This window comes from Danio rerio, chromosome 13 (genome assembly GCF_052040795.2).
Source record: "Danio rerio strain M-AB ecotype USA chromosome 13, GRCz13ab, whole genome shotgun sequence".
Classification (NCBI taxonomy): Eukaryota; Metazoa; Chordata; class Actinopteri; order Cypriniformes; family Danionidae; genus Danio; species Danio rerio.
In genome coordinates this window covers 54,692,501-54,715,800 of record NC_141033.1, presented here as the reverse complement: position 1 = coordinate 54,715,800, position 23,300 = coordinate 54,692,501, and the positions used below count along the sequence as shown (strand labels likewise).

Genomic DNA, 23,300 nt, shown 5'->3' with positions numbered 1-23,300 from the left:
AGCTGCTAATCGCTTTAAGATTCAGATGTGCAGCGCATTTGGGACACTTTTTAAAAAATGTTTATTTGCTTAATTAATTTATTAATTTTGAACTCAAGCTCTGCGCCTGCATGTAAATCGACAAATTAAACTCTAAATGCTCGCAGGATCAGAGGAGAGCGAGCTTTAGGGTGAGAGAGGTGACGCACAGACTGTTCTGCTGCGACCCAATTCACATGCTTATACTACGTCCTAAAAGTACATACTTTAGAGTGTGCAACAGAAGAGTGTGCGAGCTTTGGGACACACTACTTACGCATTAATGGACTGTTCTGTTGCTTAGTTATGAGCTCTGTCAATCATCTCCACACAGTGTATTTATAAAGCACATTATATTGTGTTTGGCTATACACCCACAGTGCTTCACAATCATGAGGGAGTCTCTCCACACCACCACCAGTCTGCAGCTCCACTTGGATGATGCTCCGGCAGCCAGAGGACAACAGCGACCATCAGAATGGGGAAGAAAGGGGATTGTGAACGTGGCATGGTTGTTGCTGCCAGTTGGGCTGCTCTGAGTATTTCAGAAACTGCTGATCTACTGGGATATTCACGCACAACCATCTCTAGGGTCTACAGAGAATGCTCCGACAAAGAGGAAATCTCCAGTGAGCGGCAGTTCTGTGGGCGCAAATGCCTTGTTGATGAGGTCAGAGGTCAGAGGAGAATGGCCAGACTGGTTCCAGTTGATAGAAAGGCAACAGTAACTCAAATAAGCACTCGTTACAACCGAGCTCTGCAGAAGAGCATCTCTGAACACACGACACGGCCAACCTTGAGGCGGATGGGCTACAGCAGCAGAAGAGCACACCGGGTGCCGCTCCTGTCAGCTAAGAACAGGAAACTGAGGCTACAATTCACACAGACTCACCAAAACTGGACAATAGAAGATTGGAGAAACGTTGCTGCTCTGATGAGTCTCCATTTCTGCTGACACATTCGGATGCTCGGCTCACAATTTGGCCTCAACAACATGAAAGCATGGATCATCCTGCCTTGTATCAGCGGTTCAGGCTGGTGGTGGTGGTGTAATGGTGTGGGGGAGATTTTCTTTGGGTCCATTAGTAGCAATTGAGCATCAACGCCACAGCCTACCTGAGTATTGCTGCTGACCATGTCCATCCCTTTATGAGCACAGTGTCTCCATCTTCTGATGGCTACTTCCAGCAGGATAACGCAGCATGTCATAAAGCTCAATCATCTCAGACTGGTTTCTTGAACATGACGATGAGTTCACTGTACTCAAATGGCCTCCACAGTCACCAGAGCTCAATCCAATAGAGCAGCTTTGGGATGTGGTGGAACGGGAGATTGGCATCATGGATGTGCAGCCGAAAAATCTGCAGCAACTGTGTGATGCTATCATGACAATATGGAGCAAAATCCCTGAGGAATATTTCCAGTAGCCTATTGAATCTCTGCCACCAAGGATTAAAGCAGTTCTGAAGGCAAAAGATGGTCCAATCTGGTTCTAATAAGGTGTACCTAATAAAGTGGCCAATAAGTATATATATATATATATATATATATATATATATATATATATATAATATGGATCACACAATATTTTTTACAGTGTAGAATAATTGTTGTACTGTATATTAATGTAATAACTGTAATATAATTTAATGCAGACAACAGAAAATCTGAAAATCAAATGTTAAAACTCACTGTAAAATAAAGACAATTGTGTTTTTTGTGTGACTGTGTGAACGTGATGAGCTTCAATTACTTAGCAATTACTTACTCGTTTCTTCAAGCTTTCCTGCATCTGCTAATTAACAAGTGAGTGAGATTTAATCAGACGCGCTGTGTCAGATATATTCTGATTAGCAGCGTCCTCATGCTGACATGTTTGATTAATGATTCATTATTATCAGGTCTAAATGATGTCGATGGACATTTTTAGATTGTGTGCACAGATATTATGGTAAAAGGGTTACTTTAATCCACAAACACGTCCCTCGTCTGAACATTAGCTGGGTTTTTAACTTTATTTACTTTATTTATACATTTTATACATTTTTATTTTACTCTCGTAACATTTCGACTTCATAAAAATTTTGACATTATTCTTGTAGCATTGACTTTATAACATTTTGTCTTCATTTTCATAACATTTTTTTTATTCTCGAAACATTTTAGCTTTATTCTCGTAACATTTCGATTTCATAACATTTTAACTTTATTCTTGTAAAAATTTCAACATTATTCTTGTAACATTTTGACTTTATAACATTTTGACCTTATTCTCGCAACATTTTGTCTTTATTTTTAAAACAGATAAACTTTATTCTTGTAAAATTTAAACTTCATAACATTTTGACTATAATTTCAAAAAATTTCATCTTTATTCTCGTAACATTTAAACTTTATTCTCGTAACATTTAAACTTTATTCTCGTAACATTTCGACTTTATTCTTGTAACATTTCGTCTTTGTAACATTTGAACTTTATTCTCGTAACATTTCGCCTTCGTAAAAATTTCTACATTATTCTTGTAACATTTCGACTTTATAACATTTTGTCTTTATTCTCATAACTTTTTTCATTATTCTCGTAACATTTCAACTTTATATTCGAAACATTTTGACTTCAGAACATTTCGACTGTATTCTCGTAACATTTTGTCTTTATTCTTAAAATATTTTGGCCATAACATTTCGACTTTATTTTTGAAACATTTTGTTTTTTACTCATAACATTTCAACTTTATAACATTTTGTCTTTATTCTCGAAACATTTCGTCTTTATTCTCATAGCATTTTGTCTGTACTCTCAAAATATTTCAACTTTATACTTGTAACATTTTGACTTTATTCTCGTAACATTTCAACTATTCTTGTAGCATTTTGTCTTTATTCTCAAAATATTTCGACTTTGTAAAATTTCGACTTTATTCTCATAAAACTTCAACTTCACAACATTTCGTCTTTATTGTTGTAACATTTGGTAAAAGTCTGTTTTGGTTTCTTCAATCCACAAACACGTCCCACTTCTGAACACTAGCTGGGTTTCTATCAGCCTCTGTTAATGTGTATTTTGAAGTACTGCATGAGAAACAAGTAAAAAAACGCCAAATTTCTTTTAGAAATGACTTTACGCTTTGTGTAAAATTGTGGATAATGACAGACGGAAACACATTTGCTGAATAAACTCTGACGTAGCAAATATTACTTGTCTACTGTCCGTTGCTAGGTAACCAATACTACAGTCAGCCGCTCTAACAACTGGATCATATTTGGCTTTTCATAGAAAGGATGGAAACCCAGCTACTGACAGCTAAATAGAATATAATAGAACATACTGTATCTATTACATCTATTTATGGCAGCATGGTGGCTCAGTGGTTAGCACTGTAGCCTCGCAGCAAGAAGGTCGCTGGTTCAGTTGGTGTTTCTGTGTGGAGTTTGCATGTTCTCCCCGTGTTGGCGTGGGTTTCCTCCGGGTGCTCCGGTTTCCCCCACAGTCCAAACACATGCGCTATAGGGGAATTGATCACCTAAATTGGCTGTAGTGTACGAGTGTGTGTGTGTGTGTGAATGAGTGTGCATGGGTGTTTCCCAGTACTGGGTTGTGGCAGCCAAACTAAAAGAACCTTTAAAGGGACATCTCAAAGCACTTTACACAGATTTTTTCTAGAGTAAAGAAAACAACCACAATAATAATAATAATGATAATAATAATAATAATAATAATAATAATAATAATAATAATAATAATAAAAATAACAACAACAATAATAACTAGATTCTTAAAGTTTGAGAACAAACTTTGAGGCTGGCTTGTGAAAGCCTGACGGTAATAGTTTATTTAGTTTAAACAGTTTTAAAAAGTAAGAATAGATAGATAGATGATAGATAGATAGATAGATAGATAGATAGATAGATAGATTAGCATGTTATTACCATGATTTTAACGTGAATTAGCATGTTGTTAGCATGATTCTAGCATGAATTAGCATGTTACTAGCATGATTTTAGCATGAATTAGCATGTTGTTAGCATGATTTTAGCATGAATTAGCATGTTACTAGCATGATTTTAGCATGAATTAGCATGTTGTTAGCATGATTTTAACATGAATTAGCATGTTGTTAGCACGATTCTAGCATGAATTAGCATGTTACTAGCATGATTCTAGCATGAATTAGCATGTACCTAGCATGATTTTAACATGAATTAGCATGTTACTAGCATGATTTTAGCATGAATTAGCACAATTCTAGCATGAATTAGCATGTTGTTAGCATGATTCTAGCATTAATTAGCATGTTGTTAGCATGATTCTAGCATGATTTAGCATGTTACTAGCAAGATTCTAGCATGAAATAGCATGCTACTAGCATGATTCTAGCATAAATTAGCATGTTGTTAGCATGCTTCTAGCATGAATTAGCATGTTACTAGCATGATTCTAGCATGAATTAGCATGTTGTTAGCATGATTCTAACATGAATTAGCATGTTATTAGCATGATTCTAGCATGAATTAGCATGTTGTTAGCATGATCCTAGCATGAATTAGCATTTGACTAGCATGATTCTAGCATGAATTAACATGTTGTTAGCATGATTCTAGCATGAATTAGCATGTTGTTAGCATGATTCTAGCATAAATAAGCATGCTGTTAGCATGATTCTAGCATGAATTAGCATGTGACTAGCATGATTCTAGCTTGAATTAGCATGTTGTTAGCATGATTCTAGCATGAATTAGCATGTTCCTAGCATGATTCTAGCATGAATTAGCATGTTGTTAGCATGATTCTAACATGAATTAGCATGCTACTAGCATGATTCTAGCACGAATTAGCATGTTGTTAGCATGATTCTAACATGAATTAGCATGTAACTAGCATGATTCTAGCATGAATTAGCATGTTGTTAGCATGATTCTAGCATGAATTAGCATGTGACTAGCATGATTCTAGCATGAATTAGCATGTTGTTAGCATGATTCTAGTATGAATTAGCATGTGACTGGCATGATTCTAGCATGAATTAGCATGTAACTAGCATGATTCTAGCATGAATTAGCATGTTGTTAGCATGATGGACAGATAGATAGATAGATAGATAGATAGATAGATAGATAGATAGATAGATAGATAGATAGAGGTAGATAGATAGATAGATAGATAGATAGATAGATAGATAGATAGATAGATAGATAGATAGATAGATAGATAGATAGATAGATAGAGGTAGGTAGGTAGATAGATAGATAGATAGATAGATAGATAGATAGATAGATAGATAGATAGATAGATAGATAGATAGATAGATAGATAGATAGATAGATAGATAGATAGATAGATAGATAGATAGAGGTAGGTAGGTAGATAGATAGAGGTACATAGATAGATTGATAGATAGATAGATAGATAGATAGATAGATAGATAGATAGATAGATAGATAGATAGATAGATAGATAGATAGATAGATAGATAGATGGTGTGCGAGCCTGATTCAAACAAGCCAACCCTCGCCTCTCTACGATGTTCTGATGCTGAGATATAGCTGCTATTATATCGTTGCTAGGTTAGTCTGTTTTGTTGCTATGGAGTTGATTGACAGCTTAGACTGATGATGTATCAAAGCTTTTTGCCAGTATGAACAGTTAAAAACAACCCCCATGTCTCTATCACACTGCAGCATGACAATATCAGTCTGAACCTCTTTAATGGCAGTCTATGGGACAGTTGCTAGGGTGCAGTATCTGGTTGTTAGGGTGTGGCTAGATAGTTAAAAGGCCATCAGTGATTGGCTGCTGGCTAGACTGAGTTAAATGAGCTCAATCATTAGTCTGTAGGACAGTCTGATGCAGAGTTATGAGCTCACAAAGTTTGATCCCATGTAAAGTCAATGAGAGTATTTTGCAATGGAAGTCTATGGGACGGTTTCTAGGGTCCAAAAGTGGTTGCTAGGGCGTGGCCAGAAAGTTTAAAGGTGGTCAGTCATTGGCAGTTTGATAGTCTGAGTTAAATGAGCCCAGTTAGAAGTCTGTGTGACATTCTGATGCGGAGTTATGAGGTCACAAAGTTTGATCCAATGTTACGTCTATGGGATTTTTCCGACGGTCCCGGGACGTTTTTCGGAAAACCGAAAGTCGGATCAGTCGGAAAGGATATAGCAACTCGAGTCAGAATAGTTCGGAGGTCTGACCCGAGTTTGATGGTCATAGCTTGAATGGCCTAGGACGAGATAGAGTTTAATTTTTAGTCTCAGAAGAAGAATAATAAATATAACTAGATTCTTAAAGTTTGAGAACAAACTTTGAGGCTGGCTTGTGAAAGCCTGACGGTAATAGTTTATTTAGTTTAAACAGTTTTTAAAAGTATGAAAAGATAGATAGATAGATAGATAGATAGATAGATAGATAGATAGATAGATAGATAGATAGATAGATAGATAGATAGATAGATAGATAGATTAGCATGGTATTAGCATGATTCTAACGTGAAATAGCATGTTGTTAGCATGATTCTAGCATGAATTAGCATGTTACTAGCATGATTTTAGCATGAATTAGCATGTTGTTAGCATGATTCTAGCATGAATTAGCATGTTGTTAGCATGATTCTAGCATGATTTAGCATGTTGTTAGCATGATTCTAGCATGATTTAGCATGTTGTTAGCACGATTCTAGCATGAATTAGCATGTTACTAGCATGATTCTAGCATGAATTAGCATGTTGTTAGCATAATTCTAGCATGAATTAACATGTTACTAGCATGATTCTAGTATGAATTTGCATGTTACTAGTACGATTCTAGCATGAATTAGCATGTTACTGGCATGATTCTAGCATGAATTAGCATGTACCTAGCATGATTTTAAAATGAATTAGCATGTTACTAGCATGATTTTAGCATGAATTAGCACGATTCTAGCATGAATTAGCATGTTGTTAGCACGATTCTAGCATGAATTAGCATGTTACTAGCACGATTCTAGCATGAATTAGCATGTTACTAGCATGATTCTAGCATGAATTAGCATGTACCTAGCATGATTTTAACATGAATTAGCATGTTACTAGCATGATTCCAGCATGAATTAGCATGTTGTTAGCACGATTCTAGCATGAATTAGCATTTGACTAGCATGATTCTAGCATGAATTAGCATGTGACTAGCATGAATTAGCATGTTGTTAGCATGATTCTAGCATGAATTAGCATGTTACTAGCATGATTCTAGCATGAATTAGCATGTTGTTAGCATGATTCTAACATGAATTAGCATGCTACTAGCATGATTCTAGCACAAATTAGCATGTTGTTAGCATGATTCTAACATGAATTAGCATGTTACTAGCATGTTTCTAGCATGAATTAGCATGTTGTTAGCATGATTCTAGCATGAATTAGCATGTTGTTAGCATGACTCTAGTATGAATTAGCATGTGACTAGCATGATTCTAGCATGAATTAGCATGTGACTAGCATGATTCTAGCATGAATTAGCATGTGACTAGCATGATTCTAGCATGAATAAGCATGTTGTTAGCATGATTCTAGCATGAATTAGCATGTGACTAGCATGATTCTAGCATGAATTAGCATGTTGTTAGCATGATTCTAGCATGAATTAGCATGTTGTTAGCATGATTCTAGCATGAATTAGCATGTTGTTAGCATGATTCTAGCATGAATTAGCATGTGCCTAGCATGATTCTAGCATGAATTAGCATGTTGTTACCATGATGGATAGATAGATAGATAGATAGATAGATAGATAGATAGATAGATAGATAGATAGATAGATAGATAGATAGATAGATAGATAGATAGATAGATAGATAGATAGATAGAGTGCGAGCCTGATTCAAACAAGCCAACCCGCGCCTCTCTACGATGTTCTGATGCTGAGATATAGCTGCTGTTATATCGTTGCTAGGTTAGTCTGTTTTGTTGCTATGGAGTTGATTGACAGCTTAGACTGATGATGTATCAAAGCTTCTTGCCAGTATGAACAGTTAAAAACAACCCCCATGTCTCTATCACACTGCAGCATGACAATATCAGTCTGAACCTCTTTAATGGCAGTCTATGGGACAGTTGCTAGGGTGCAGTATCTGGTTGTTAGGGTGTGGCTAGAAAGTTAAAAGGCCATCAGTGATTGGCTGCTGGCTAGACTGAGTTAAATGAGCTCAGCCATTAGTCTGTAGGACAGTTTGATGCAGAGTTATGAGCTCACAAAGTTTGATCCCATGTAAAGTCAATGAGAGTCTTTTGCAATGGAAGTCTATGGGACGGTTTCTAGGGTCCAAAAGTGGTTGCTAGGGCGTGGCCAGAAAGTTTAAAGGTGATCAGTCATCGGCAGTTTGATAGTCTGAGTTAAATGAGCCCAGTTAGAAGTCTGTGTGATAGTCTGATGCGGAGTTATGAGGTCACAAAGTTTGATCCAATGTTACGTCTATGGGATTTTTCCGACGGTCCCGAGACGTTTTTCGGAAAACCGAAAGTCGGATCAGTCGGAAAAGATATAGCAACTCGAGTCAGAATAGTTCGGAGGTCTGACCCAAGTTTGATGGTCATAGCTTTAATGGCCTAGGAGGAGATAGAGTTTAATTTTTAGTCTCAGAAGAAGAATAATATAGAAAAATAATAATAAGTTTAATAGGATAACAGTAGTCTGGCTTGCTACACAAGCCAGCCTAACTAGATATTAAAGTTTGAGGACAAACTTTATGGTGGCTTGAAAAGCCGAATCTGAAAGTTTGAAGTGGTTTTAAAGTGTAAATAGAATGTTAGTATGATTTTAGCTTGAATTAACATATTACTAACATGAATTAGCATGTTAGTAGCATGATTCTTACATGAATTAGCATGTTGTTAGCATGATTCTAGCATGAATTAGCATGTTACTAGCATGATTCTAGCTTGAATTAGCATGTTGTTAGCATGATTCTAGCATGAATTAGCATTTTACTAGGCGGTTGCTAGGGTGTTTTAAGTGGTTGCTAGGTGGTTGCTAAGGTGGTGCAAGGCAGTTGCTAAGGTGGTCTGACTAGTTGCTAGGTGGTTGCTAAGGTGTTGCTAAACGGTTGCTAGGGTGTTTTGAGTGGTTGCTAGGTGGTTGCTAAGGTGGTGCTTGGCAGTTGCTAAGGTGTTCTGACTAGTTGCTAAGTGGTTACTAAGGTGTTGCAAGGTGGTCGCTAGGGTATTCTGAGTGGTTGCTAGGTGGTTGCTAAGGTGTTGCTAGGCGGTTGCTAGGGTATTCTAAGTGGTTGCTAAGGTGTTGCTAGGTGGTTGCCAAGGTGTCCTAAGTGGTTGCTAGGTGGCTGCTAGGGTATTCTGAGTGGTTGCTAAGGCGTTACTAGGTGGTTGCTAGGGTGTCCTGAGTGGTTGCTTGGTGGTTGCTAAGGTGTTGCTAGGTGGTTGCTAGGGTGTCCTGAGTGGTTGCTGGATGGTTGCTAAGGTGTTGCTAGGCGGTTGCTAGGGTGTTCTGAGTGGTTGCTAGGTGGTTGCTAAGGTGTTGCTAGGTGGTTGCTAAGGTGTCCTAAGTGGTTGCTAGGTGGTTGCTAAGGTGTTGCTAGGTGGTTGCTAAGGTGTCCTAAGTGGTTGCTAGGTGGTTGCTTAGGTGTTGCTAGGCGTTGCTAGGGTGTTCTGAGTGGTTGCTAGGTGGTTGCTAAGGTGTTGCTAGGGGGTTGCTAAGTTGTCCTAAGTGGTTGCTAGGTGGTTGCTAAGGTGTTGCTAGGCGGTTGCTAGGGTGTCCTAAGTGGTTGCTAGGTGGTTGCTAAGGTGTTGCTAGGCGGTTGCTAGGGTGTTCTGAGTGGTTGCGAGGTGGTTGCTAAGGTGTTGCTAGGTGGTTGCTAAGGTGTCCTAAGTGGTTGCTAGATGGTTGCTAGGGTATTCTGAGTGGTTGCTAAGGCGTTGCTAGGTGGTTGCTAGGGTACCCTGAGTGGTTGCTAGGTGGTTGCTAAGGTGTTGCTAGGTGGTTGCTAAGGCGTTGCTAGGCAGTTGCTAGGGTGTTCTGAGTGGTTGCTAGGTGGTTGCTAAGGTGTTGCTAGGCGGTTGCTAAGGTGTCCCAAGTGGTTGCTAGGTGGTTGCTAAGGTGTTGCTAAGTGGTTGCTAAGGTATTCTGAATAGTTGCTAAGGCGTTGCTAGGCGGTTGCTAGGGTGTCCTGAGTGGTCGCTAGGCCCTTACTAAGGCATTACTAGGCCATTGCTAGGTGGTTGCTAGGCGGTTGCTAGGGTAATTTGGGTGGTTGCTAGGCAGTTGCTAGGGTACCCTGGTTGGTTACTAGGCAAGCCTCACATACATGCTTGATAAAACATTTATACTTAGTAAGCATTTCTAGCAAGTTACAGTACTTGGCTAGTCAATATTAGCATGTAGCTAGTCACTGCTAGCATGTGTAGCATATAGGAAGTTCCGTTTGCTAGCATGAGTCAAACGAGCCAATCTCCAAGTCTCTACGATGTTCTGATGCTGAGATATAGCTGTTGATGAATGGTTGCTAGGGTATTCTGTTTTGTTGCTATGGGCGAGGTTACAGAGTGAACTTGAATGTGGTTGGTTGTCTTAGTCAAAGAACCAACCCCCATGTCTCTATGACACTGCTTTGCAAAGATATGTATCTTGGCCTATTTTAATGGAAGTCTACGGGACAGTTGCTAGGGTGCAGTATGTGGTAGTTAGGGGTGTGGCTAGAAAGTTAAAAGCTCATCAGTTATTGGCAGTTTGGTAGTCTGAGTTAAATGAGCTCAGCCATTAGTCTGTATGACAGTCTGATGCAGAGTTATGAGCTCAAAAAGTTTGATCCAATGTTAAGTCAATGAGAGTCTTTTGTAATGGAAGTCTACGGGACAGTTGCTAGGGTGCAGTATGTGGTAGTTAGGGGTGTGGCTAGAAAGTTAAAAGCTAATCATTTATTGGCAGTTTGGTAGTCTGAGTTAAATGAGCTCAGCCATTAGTCTGTATGACAGTCTGATACAGAGTTATGAGCTCACAAAGTTTGATCCCATGTTAAGTCAATGAGAGTCTTTTACAATGGAAGTCTACGGGACAGTTGCTAGGGTGCCATAAGTGGTTGCTAGGGAGTGGCTAGTAAGTCTAAAGGTCATCAGTGATTGGCTACTGAGTTGAATGAGGCCTGACTCTAGTCTGTAGGACAGACTGATGCAGAGTTATGAGCTCACAAAGGTTGACTCAATGTTAAGTCAATGGCAGTCTTTTACAATGGAAGTCTATGGGACAGTTGCTAGGGTGCCAAAAGTGGTTGCTAGGGAGTGGCTAGTAAGTTAAAAGGTCATCAGTTATTGGCTGCTGGCTAGACTGAGTTAAATGAGCCCAGTTAGAAGTCTGTAGGACAGTCTGATTCAGAGTTATGAGGTCACAAAGTTTGACCCAATGTTAAGTCAATGGGAATTTTGGGAATTTTCCGGGTCGTTTTTCGGAAAACCGAAAGTCGGATCAGTCGGAAAGGATATAGCAACCCGAGTCAGACCAGTTTGAAGGTTTGACGAAAGTTTGAAGTATGAAGCTTGAAAAGTTTAGGAGGAGATACAATTTAAAATTAGTCTCAGAAGAATAAGAAGAAGAAGAAGAATAATAATAAGTTTACGTGAGATAACAGTATGTTGGCTTTTCAAGCCACCATAATAATAAGTTTAATAGGATAACAGTAGTCTGGCTTGCTACACAAGCCAGCCTAATAATAATAATAATAACAATAGTAATAATAATATTAATATTAATAATAATAATAATAAAAATAATAATAGTAATAATTATATTAATAATATTAATAATAATGATAATAAAAATAACAATAATAATAATAATAACAACAACAATAATAATAATAATAATAATAATAATAATAATAATAATAATAATAATAATAATAAGGTAAAATAACATTACACATAGAACACTAAAACATCTGTCAATATAAGACTTTCCCTAATAGAAAAAATTATTACAAATATAGAGAGAAATGTTTCTGGTTCTGTTAAACAGCACTTGGGAAATGTTTGTAATAAAAATTAAACAGAATAAGTTTGTTTTCAGTTGTATATTCAGCAGTTAAGCAGTATTAATGAGCGTGATCTCACCGCTGTCCTCTGAGTGCAGACGTGAATGGAGAATCTGCAGCGAGAAATCTCTGGATACGGAGCTGACGCCGTTCATCTGAAACACACTCAGTGCTTCTAATGGGAACTCCAGCAGTGTGCGGTCAGCGAGGATCACCACACACTCAGACACATCTGCAGAACACACACATCACAAATACACACGCTCAAAATCACTACAGTATAAGTCATGCATTAAACTTATTGTTGTGTTCACAGAGTGAATCTGCGAGTCACATACATTGTGACTTTATTCGCGAAACATTTTAACTTTATTCTCGTAACTTTTCATCTTTATTCTCGCAACATTTTGACTTTCTTCTTGAAATATTTTGTCTATTTGCATAACATATCGTCTTTATTCTCGTAACATTTCTACTTTGTAAAATTTCGACTTTATTCCCGAAACATTTCGTCTTTATTTTCATAACATTTTGACTTTGTAATATTTCGACTTTATTCTTTTGTGACATTTTGACAATATATTTTGACTTTATTCTTAAAACATTTCAAATTTATTCTCGTAACACTTCGACTTTATTGTTGTAAAATTTCGACTTTGTAAAATTTCGACTTTATTTTCAAAACATTTCAACTTTATTCTTGCAACATTGACTTCTCAAAACATTTTGACTTCATAAAATGTTGACTTTATTCTCAAAAGCATTTTGAGTTTGTAACTTTTTTACTTTATTCTAGTAAAATTAAAACTTTATTTTTGTAACATTTTGACTGTAAAATTTAGACTTTATTCTCGAAACATTGACTTACTTCTCGTAACATTTAGACTATTGTCAAAACATTTTGTCTTTGTAAAATTATGACTATTCTCGTTACATTTCGACTTTGTAAAACGTAGACTTTATTTTCGAAACAATTCAAGTTCATAACTTTTTGACTATTCTCTTAACATTTTGCCTTCATTTTCGTAACATTAAAAAAACATTGTAACATTTTGAATCATTCTCATAACATTTTGTCTTAACATTTCAATTTTATTCTCATAACATTTCGTCTTCATGACATTTCGATTTTGTTCTCTAAACATTTTGACTTATTCGCTATTTTTGTAACATTTCGATTTTCTTTTCAAGATTTAGACTTTATTCTCGTAACATATCAACATTATAAAATTTTGACTTTATTCTCAAAACATTTCGACTTTATTCTCATAACATATTGACTATTCTCATAACATTTCGGCTTTATTTTCGTAACATTTCGACTTTATTTTCGAAACATTGTGACAATGTAAAATTTCAACTTTATTCTCGAAACATTGACTTCGTAAAATTAGACTTTATTCTCAAACATTATGACTTCATTCTCGTAACATTTCGACTTCTCTCAAAACATTTCATCTTTGTAAAATTGTGATTTTATTCTCGTAACATTTTAACTTTATTTTCGTAACATTTCGACTTTATTCTCGTAACATTTCAAATGAATTTTTCTGACATTTGGACTTAATAACATTTAAATTTTATTCCCATAACATTTTGACTTCATAACATTTCGATTTTATTTTCATAACATTTTGACTTACTCTCTTTATTTTTGTAACATTTCGATTTTCTTTCCAAGATTTTGATTTTATTCTTAAATTATTACAACTTTATTTGCGTAACTTAACTTTTTTTTTGTACATGGCACTAAAATGTCACTGTAGATCTCCAATGTAGGTTACATTTATCATAAGTAAAATTTTGCATCAATTTAAATGTCTATGTGTGTAGAGCTTTTAATTAGGAAATCATATTTGCTTTTATATAATTTATGACTTTCAGACCTGTTAAAGTGAATAACTTTATCCTTAGACTGCACTGCATGCTATTAAGCAATTTAAATTAATATAATTAAACATGAAGCAATTTAATAAATAAACATTTTAGAAAGTGCATTGATCACGTTAATCTGAAGTGTGAATTCTGTTTTTCAGCTCTAACCTCAACATTTCTTTCATTTCAAGACATTTAAGACTTTTTATGTCCATAAATTGGATCAAACAGCATTTTAAACATTGTAAATCTATTAAAGCCCCACTGAAAGGCTTTTGGATCATATTTTCCTTCCAGGAGTTTTGATGAGGCCAGCAGACGTGCTAAAGACGGAGAAATCTGATCAATATTTCAGCTCTTAAAGCCTCTCAGATGTCAGGTTTGATCTGTCAAACATCATCTTCAGGCCACATATCAATATAAACTCTCGGCGATAAACAGTGTTTGACAGTGTTAGGACAAGCTGCCCAACAGTGATGTTTTATGGTAAAACAAGAGTAAAACTCAGCTGGAGGTTTGATCTGAACTCAAACACACTCATGTTTACAAATGTCTGCTCATTTAGAAACGTCTGGATTTATTTAACACAGTAAAGAAGCACAAATTGTAAAATATTATTATAATTTTTGGCGACGCAGTGGCGCAGCAGGTAGTGCTGTCGCCTCACAGCAAGAAGGTCGCTGGTTCGAGCCTCGGCTGGGTCAGTTGGTGTTTCTGTGTGGAGTTTGCATGTTCTCCCTGCCTTCGGTTGGGTTTCCTCCGGGTGCTCCGGTTTCCCCCAAAGTCCCCCAGTGGCTCAACAACACCACCATGCATATAAACCCATTCATAAACAAGAACACAGTCTACATCAGCTTTACATTTACATTTTACATTTTACATTTAGTCATTTAGCAGACGCTTTTATCCAAAGCGACTTACAAATGAGGACAAGGAAGCAATTTACACAACTAAGAGCAACAATGAATAAGTGCTAAAGGCAAGTTTCAGGTCAGTAAAGTCTAAGAAGGGAAGTATTAGTAGGTTTTTTTTTTTTTTTTTTTTTGTACAGTTAGTGTGATATTGAAAGAGGCAATTGCAGATTAGGAAGTGAAGTGGAGACTAAATAGTTGAGTTTTTAGTCGTTTCTTGAAAATAGCGAGTGACTCTGCTGTTCTGATGCAGTTAGGGAGTTCATTCCACCAACTGGGCAGATTGAGCGTGAGCGTTCGCGAAAGTGATTTTTTCCCTCTTTGGGATGGAACCACGAGGCGACGTTCATTCACAGAACGCAAGTTTCTGGAGGGCACATACATCTGCAGAAGTGAGTTGTTGAAGTGACCATACACAACAACTGAAACAAATCTTAAATGTACTTACAGGCTGCTGGTCTAGATGCTGCTAAAGTGCTTCTCCTGCCGACTAATGCTAGCGTGCTCACTATATAGGGGTTACCTGGCGTTTGGACACGCCTCCCGAGTCAAAACAAGGGCCGAAACTGAGGCGGACGACGCGAAACCACTATTTTTACGTGGCTAAAATAGTTTTAAAACAGACCCGTCTAAATGTAATACTTCGGCCGTGGTGTCACCCTTCAGATCGATGTTTTGATCAGCATAGCGTCATTTCCCTCCAGCGTGCAGAAGTAACTCTAATATCGATTCAGGGTTTAGAAAAGTTTTGATTCTGCGTTTTTGGCAGAAGCCCTTTCAGATCTTTCTTTTCATGGAGAGAAGGCCACGTTGCTCTTTCAGAAAGAAGTTCAGGTTTGCTGATGACATCTCTCTGTCAGCGGTAGATGCGTGCTTCATGTGTGCGTGCGAGTGACTGTATCTGTCCGCTTAAAGAGGCTGCGCAGAAATTCACATTTAAATTTGTTGACAGACAGTATGAGATGCCTGTCGTAATTGAGTTATTTATCAGCCCAACAATTTGTAATTGAATGAACATTTTTTTCATCCTGGAAAATGACAGGCGGATTGGTGGAGCGTCAGCAGAAATGCGGTCGATGTATCGGTCTGTTGTGGTGAAGAAGGCGCTGAGCCGAAAGGCAAAGCTCTCGATTTACCAGTCAGTCTACGCTCCTCCTCTCACCTATGGTCATGAGCTTTGGGTCATGACCAAAACAACAAGATCTCGGATACAAGCGGCCGAAATGAGTTTCCTTCGCAGGGTGGCAGGGCGCACTCTTATAGACAGGGTGAGGAGCTCTGACACCCGGGAGGAGCTCAGAGGAGAGTCGCTGCTCCTCCACATCCAGAGAAGTCAGCTGAGGTGTCTCGGGCATCTGTTTCGGACAAGGGCGGACTGGGACTAAAAATCAGCCCTGGCATTGTAGCCACACCAGCCCACATTACCACACCGACACAGCCCCACCCAAGGACACCCACATTCACTACTTAAATTGGTGTACAGATGGTAAAATTATATAAGCAATACCTATTTAAGAGATATTTAAACATTTAATGTATGTGACTGAAACAAAAACAACCCATTAATATATGCAATCATGTCATTCATTTTCTTTTCAGCTTAGTCCCTTTATTAATCTGGGAATCGCCAACTTATCCTGCATATGTTTTATACAGTGGATGCCCTCAAAGCTGCAACCCATTACTGGGTTACCCAATTCCCAATTGGCCTACCCAATTCACCTATAGCATGTGTTTGGCCTTGTGAAGGAAACCAGAAGGAAATCCATGCGAACTCCACACAGAAACACCAACTGACCCAGATGAGGCTCAAACCAGCGACTTTCTTGCTGTGAGACTACAGCACTACCTAATGCGCCACTGCACTGCCCCCTTTCGAGACTAGTTCAGTTAATTTTATGTAATTGGCAATGTCTGATTTGATTGCCTTTCCCTTTTTATGGTCCATCTCTGACAATTAGCGTGTGTTGCACTCACTGTTTGTTTGACATTCTTGCCAAATTTTGATTATGTCTGCGTAACCTCAGATTGGGTCAGCCCATCTCGAAACCAGCCGGTTGTTGCTGATTGGGGCAAGGCTTAACATTTACTATTATTCTTACTATTATCACCATCATAATCATAATATTCACATCTCGCACAAGATAAAAGCTGCCTACATTTAAAAAAACAATACATATGAAAAAAAAAAAATAGCTGACCGGCCCACATTTAAAAAATGGTCCGGCCCTTCTGGCATTTGCCAGAATTGCCAGATGGCCAGTCCGCCCCTGGTTTCGGATGCCTCCTGGACGCCTGCCTAGGGAGGTGTTCCAGGCATGTCCCACCAGGAGGAGGCCTCGGGGAAGACCCAGGACAAGCTGGAGGGACTATGTCTCTCGCTGGCCTGGGAACCCCTCGGGATCCCCCTGGAGGAGCTGGAGGAAGTGTCTGGGGAAAGGGAAGTCTGGGGTTCTCTTCTAAGACTGCTACCCCCGCGACCCGGCCCCGGAAAAGCAGCAGAAAATGAATGAATGGATGAACATTTTATTGTTTTATGCATCACCCAGAACATAAAAATATAGATAAACACATTCAGATCATTTACTTTAATCAGTACTATAGGAATGTGAAGAGACGTTCAACCAGCACAACAACACATGTTTCTGAAGACCGTCACCTACTGCAGCTTCGAGGAACATGCCCAACACTGATCTTAAGTGTGCTGTAAGTCTACTACTCAGCAGAACAAATCACCCCCGAAAGGGGACAATAAAGTTTAGGGTACTTGTACAAATCTAGTGTTTGCTTAAAATCAAAACAATTTTTAGACAAAAATATACACAATTTTGACTCGTACACTACAGTATATGCTTGATTAATGCCAACACTATACTTGTACAAAATAAGGTTTTGTCACATATAATAAACTGCAATTAATATCTGTGCTGAACAACTGTCTTTATAAAGTAACATGATCCTTCAGAAATCACTGCAATAAGATGATTTGATGATCAGGACATATCTCTGAGCATTATCAATAACTCTTGACTGGTGGTGAGTGTGTTGTGTCTGTGTTTGTACCCGTCTGTGTTTTATCAGTGGTTCTCTCCTCCTTGTCTCTGGAGCGGGTCGATGTGGCGTTGGTTTCAGACGCAGAGAAAACACTGATAAGACAGAAGCGGAAATGAGAGAGAAGATGAGGACAGACCACAGGAGACCGCCATATACACCAGCCAAAGCAGAAACCAGCACAAGACACGTTTATAAGCGCATTAAGAGCAACAATCCACTATATTTGGAGATACAGTGGTGTGAAGACGTGTTTGCCCCTTTACGTCAACTCAAGTTTATTTATACAATAATAATGTTTCAAATCAGCTTTACAAAAGGTGCATATTATTGCATTACACTAGCTGACAGAACAAACAGCAAATACTAACTGGTCTTCTAGTTGGTGATTTGGTGTCAGAAGTGTCTCTATGAAAGGTGAAGGCCTCTAGATTTTGCTTATTTGAGCTCAATAAATCTGATCATGTCTTGATGTTGACTGATTTGATGAGGACAGTGCGGTCTGACTCTGCTCAGACTAAAGTGTCATCACTGAACAGAAATAATGTCCAGTATAGAATATAAAGTCCTGCTGCAGTGGAGACAGAATGAATATTGTGTCTGACTCCATCATGAGCTTGGAGGACTGCATCCATACATCTCTGACATGACTCACATCACTGATTAATAAAGTCATCTGGAATGAAGAAGAAAGCCTTCAGCAGGATCCCAGAGCTCATCAAGATTCATCTTCAACACCTCCTTCATCTTACCCCAGACATGCTCAATAATGTTGATGTCTGGTGACTGGGCTGGCCAATCCTGGAGCACTCTCTGCTTTCAGGAGCTTTGATGTGGAGGCTGAAGTATGAGCAGGAGCGCTATCCTGCTGGAGAATTGTCCCTCTCCTGTGGCTTGTAATGTAATGGGCAGCACAGATGTCTTGATACCTCAGGCTGTTGATGTTGATCATCCACTCTGCAGATCTCTCGCACGCCAACATACTGAATGAACCCCAAACCATGATGTCTCCTTCACCAAACTTGACTGATTTCTGTGAGGATCTTGGTCCATGCTGGTTCCAGTAGGTCTTCTGGAGTTTTGGTGAGGATTGGGATGCAGATCAGCAGATGATTCAGAGAAATCCCCCTTCTGACACTTTTAAGAAGTCGAGTTATTATTTGTTGCTCAAGACTTTTGTCAGGTATAATCAAAATCAGAAAAGATTTTCCCTTACTGTAGTTTTGGTTTAATAATAAAAGCCTCCATTTAAAAACTGCATGACATGTTTACTTGTGTTCTCAAAGATGACACATTTAAATTGGTTTGATGATCTGAAACATTAAATTCAGACAAACAAAATTAAAAAAAAAAAACAAATCAGGAAGGGGGCAAACACCTTTTCACACCGCTGTAGGTTAAATCCACACGCTCCTAAAGTTAAACAGGTGAGTTTCATCATTAATGCATACATTTAGCTGATCTCCAGGTCTGGAGGGAACAATTTTAGCATAGTATAGATCATTGAATCAGATCAGACCATTAGCATTTCATTTTAAAAAAGTATTGATAGTTTTCCTATTTTAAGCTTGACTCTTTTATGGTTACAACATGTATAAGACCAACGAAAAATGACAAGTTGCTATTTTCCAGCCTGATATGCTATTATAGGAACTATATTTTCACAGATGCTAATGGTCTAATCCGATTCAATGATTTACGCTAAGCAAAGCTAAAATTAGTCCGGCCAGCCAGACCCAGAGATCAGCTGAATGGATGCAGAAATGGAAAAACTTTAGGAGAGTTTTGGGAGACATGTCTCTATAAGGTTTAAGGATGCATAAACATTTAGTTGGTGTGTAACATGGTTTGTTGTGATTTTGATGAGCTTTTGTACCTAAAGCATGAGAAGTCAAACTGTGAGAGCACAGGCCGCAGATACTCCTCCATTTCTTCAACAAGAGCTCGGAAACTCTCATCCAGCTTATCTTTACTTTCCTTTATGAACAGAGTGAGAAAGAACTTACTGCCATTGTGTACATTTACGTAATCATGCAATCAATAAAAAGTAACTGTAGTCTGATTACAAGAATATATTAAAAAGCAGTTGACACTGATTATAAGTACTTGATATTGGAAATCTGATTGTGTAAAATTAAAGATAACCTCGTGCATCCACAGATCTTTAAGTGTGTCTTACGTGTGTTTTGCGGCGCAGAGTCTGTTTGTTCAGATTCTTGAACTCCTGCAAGTGTTTCTGGAGCTGCAGTAGAGACGAGTGTTCAACAGAGGCTTTCACCACTTTAGTGCAGATTAAACCACCTGCACATAAAACATACAAATGTTTGAGTTCAAAAGTTTGGGGTCAGCAAGATTAATGCATTATGATTTATTTACTCTTTTTAAAGAGCTGACACTTTTACTCATCGAAGGTACATTAAACGATATCAAATGTTACTAAAATAAATATTATAATGCAATATTCTATTTTTAAATGCTGTTTTTGAGTCCTACTGTACATTCAATAGCAAATCATGAAATGTTTATTAGCTTTTCCAGTTGTGAATCACTAATGAATTCTGGATTTTATTTTAAAGGATTAAAGGATTTTATTTTACATGATAATATTTCACTAGTTTATTATAGATTTTATTTATATTTTGGTGCATTAAAAAAAGCTAAAATGCAAAAATAATAAATGAATAAAAAATTTATAAAATAAAATAAAGCAAAACAAAATACAACAAACAAAACAAAACAAAACAAAATAAAATAAAATAAAACAAAATAAAACAAAACAATACATAAAAACACAATAAATAAATAAAAAAATAAAGCAAAACAAAACTAAACACAATAAAATAAAAAATAAAACAAAACAGAACACAATAAATAAAATAAAAAATAAAATAAAACAAAACAAAATAAAACACAATAAAATAAAACAAAATAAAACAAAACACAATAAAATAAATAAATTTTAAAAAATAAAACAAAATAAAACAAAACAAACAAAACACAATAAAATAAAATAAATTAGAAAATAAAACAAAACAAAATAAAACACAATAAAATAAAACAAAACACAATAAAATAAAATAAAATAAAAACTAAAACAAAGCAAAAGGAAAACAAAATAAAATTAAATAAAACAATATTTTTCATTAATTATTTACAATTTGTGGTTTTAGAAAAACTGTCATCAAGACAGTTATTATAATAAACAAACTTTTAGATTTATCTATATTTACTGTAATGAAAACAAACACAGTTCAGCCATGAAAATGGAAAGCAAAAACAGTGTTACTAAAATAGAATATAAAAAGCTTATTATTTCTATTACAGAAACATAACTTTGGCCTATTTTCATAGTTAAAGAAGTGCTGCAGGTATATGTAAATGTGTGTCATATGGTTACCTGTCACAGTCTTCCCCTTCTGTGTGTCTGTGGCTTTAACCTTCTCATAAAACCCTCCATACAGCACAGAACTACACAACAGACATAACAGAGTTACTCACATCAGTGTGTGTATGTGTGTGTGTGTGTGTGTGTGTGTGTGTGTGTGTGTGTGTGTGTGTGTGTGTGTCACAGATGGTGCTGACAGAATGAGCAGATTTAGTGTTGTCACTGCTGAGTTTGTCTGTCACTGAGAATAACTGAATGACAAACACACACAGCAGACGCCTAGTGGACATCAGAGGAACTGCAGAATAAAACCAAACTCAAGCCAAGACTAATTTATCTATATAGTGATTCATACATAATTCTAGACTGGGTCAAAGTCACTTTTTCTGGGATGAACAAGTAAATAATTAAAGTCAGAAATAAAATGTTCGTCTCACAACAATCATCAAAAAAGAGGATCATTAGGAGCACAAGAAAAGAAAAGAGTAAAAGAAGAAACAGATGAGGGCCGAATTAAGTAAAACAGAACAGAATAGAAAAGAAAAGAAACTAATGAAATGAAACATAACAAAACAAACAAGATTGGATTAGAGTTAAATAGAATAGAATAGAATAGAATAGAATAGAATAGAATAGAATAGAATAGAATAGAATAGAATAGAATAGAATAGAATAGAATAGAATAGAATGGAATAGAGTAGAATAAAATAAAACAGATCTAAATAAATATATCAGATTAGAATAGAATAGAATAATATGGTATAGAACAGAATACAATAGAGTAGAACAGAATGGAATAGAATGGATTAGAACAGAATAGAATAGCATAAAATAGAACAAAATAGAATAGAACAATAGAATAGAATAAAAAAAGAATAGAACTAAATAAAATAGAACAGAATAGAATAAAACTGGAATAATTTGACAGGAATAGAATGAAGTATAACAAAGAACAGAAAACCAGAGTAAAATAGAATAGAGCAGAGTAAAACAGAATTACACAAAACAGAAATGGCCTAAAGAAATAGACAGAACAAAGAAAATATTAACATTAGAATAGAATAGTATAGAATAGAATAGAATAGAACAGAACAAAACTATATATATATATATATATATATATATATATATATATATATACATATATATATATATATATATACATATACATATATATATATATATATATATATATATATATATATATATATATATATATATATATATATATACATACATACATATATACTTATATATACAGATTAGAATAGAATATAAATAGAATACAATACAAAAGAAAAAAAACAAACAGAATGCAATAGAACAGAACGGGATGGAATAGAATAGAGCAGAATGGAATAGAATAAATTAGAACATTACAATAGAATGGAATACAATAGAATGCAATAGAACAGAACAGAATTCAACAAAACAGAATAGGCATAATATAAATAATTTTATTTGACAGAAATAAAATGAAGTATAAAGAGAAGAGAATAACAGAGTAGAATAGAATAGAGTGTAAAACCCCCGAGGCTGTGGCTGTGATTACTCTCCTGCAGTGTGTACTGTACAGATTAAAGTAAAAATGACTTCAGACATAATGCAGTGTCACCTGTCCTCAGAGTGCTGCAGCAGCAGGATCCTGAAGTGTGCAGGTATTTCTCCCAGAATGCTCAGGTGTTTGGGGTTTATGGTCAGCTGACTGCAGGCCTGTAAGAGTGATGATGTGAGCTGTGAATCTGCTGCTGTCTAGACACTGCAGTCCCTCTAGAGCTGCTCTATATAAAGATCAGCTCAAACGCTACAGCTCTCAGACTGATAGAATCCTCTGCTGAGGGGATACATGTACAGCTCTGAGGGATACACCAGAGTTTAGATCCGCTAACTCCTCCAGAGCGAGCACTCCTGGGCTTCAGTACAGGAGCTGCTCTTTACAGTCGTCTGAGTTGAACATGTATAGTGAAGACCAGCTCTCGTGTGCATCTGTGTATGCGTGTGTCTCAATGTGTGTGTGTCTGTTTGTGTGCATGCATGTATCTGCAA

At 36.8% G+C, this 23,300-nt stretch overlaps 2 protein-coding genes across 19 annotated transcripts in view; one reads left to right on the top strand and one right to left on the bottom strand.

Annotated features, from left to right (window-relative positions):
- Nucleotides 1-23,300, top strand: part of inpp5a (inositol polyphosphate-5-phosphatase A) — a 639,159-nt gene that overhangs the window by 382,597 nt on the left and 233,262 nt on the right. The gene's annotated exons all lie outside the window — the stretch shown is intronic.
- cfap46 (cilia and flagella associated protein 46) overlaps nt 1-23,300 on the bottom strand; it is a 199,082-nt gene that overhangs the window by 21,190 nt on the left and 154,592 nt on the right. For all 18 annotated transcript variants that reach the window (XR_015506532.1, XR_015506533.1, XR_015506534.1 and 15 more), the window contains exons 45-50: nt 22,870-22,967; nt 21,267-21,337; nt 20,049-20,170; nt 19,746-19,846; nt 17,882-17,964; nt 12,112-12,264 (exon numbers count right to left, since the gene is read on the bottom strand). Coding sequence is in view for 14 of the 18 variants with exons in the window: in XM_087279874.1 (XP_087136000.1) it covers nt 12,112-12,264; nt 17,882-17,964; nt 19,746-19,846; nt 20,049-20,170; nt 21,267-21,337; nt 22,870-22,967 (628 nt within the window). In the remaining 4 variants the exon portion in view is untranslated. The remainder of the gene's footprint in view (nt 1-12,111; nt 12,265-17,881; nt 17,965-19,745; nt 19,847-20,048; nt 20,171-21,266; nt 21,338-22,869; nt 22,968-23,300) is intronic.